Source organism: Eimeria tenella, genomic scaffold (assembly GCF_000499545.2).
Source record: "Eimeria tenella Houghton genomic scaffold, Eth_scaff2602, whole genome shotgun sequence".
NCBI lineage: Eukaryota > Apicomplexa > Conoidasida > Eucoccidiorida > Eimeriidae > Eimeria > Eimeria tenella.
This window is the reverse complement of record NW_013542474.1, coordinates 1-517: the sequence shown is the minus strand read 5'-3', so window position 1 is coordinate 517 and position 517 is coordinate 1. Positions and strand designations below refer to the sequence as shown.

General features: G+C 70.8%; 1 protein-coding gene across 1 annotated transcript in view; it reads left to right on the top strand.

The window, feature by feature from the left end:
• ETH_00037265 (DNA mismatch repair protein mutS, related, related) overlaps positions 1-502 on the top strand; it is a gene marked incomplete at both ends in the record, with an annotated part of 3,137 nt that extends 2,635 nt beyond the window's left edge. The window contains one exon of the mRNA XM_013375249.1: positions 3-502. Coding sequence (XP_013230703.1) covers positions 3-502 — 500 coding nt within the window. The remainder of the gene's footprint in view (positions 1-2) is intronic.
• Positions 503-517: the final 15 nt, after the last annotated feature.

The window sequence follows — 517 nt, the reverse complement described above, 5'->3', positions numbered from 1 at the left end:
CACCCCAGCCACTCCCGGGGGCCGCCGGCTGCTGCGGCGGTGGCTGGTGGCGCCGCTGCGGTGTACAGACACCCTGGACCGCCGCCTCGACGCTGTGGGGTGGCTGCAGCAGCAGCAGCAGCAGCAGCTGCTGCAGCAGCTGCGCGCGCTGGCCGCGCGGCTCCCCGACGTCGAGAGACAGGCTGCGCGCTGCCTCGCGCAGCAGCAGCAGCAAAAGAGACAGGCCATTTACTTCGAAGATGTCCACCAAAAGGCCCTCAAGGCCTTCCTCAGTCTCCTCGACTCTTTCCAACAAATGCAGCAAATGGCGCGTCTCCTCGTGCAGCAGCTCCACAAACAAAGCCCCAAAGCAGCAGCAGCAGCAGCAGCAGCAGCAGCAGCAGCAGCGGCGGCCGCGGGGGGCGCGGGGCGCGCGGAGGGGGGGCGCGACGCCCCCGCAGCAGCAGCACCAGCAGCGGCAGAGGCGCCCGCAGCAGCAGCGGTCCCCGCAGCTGTGGCAGGGGCCGCGGGAGGAGAC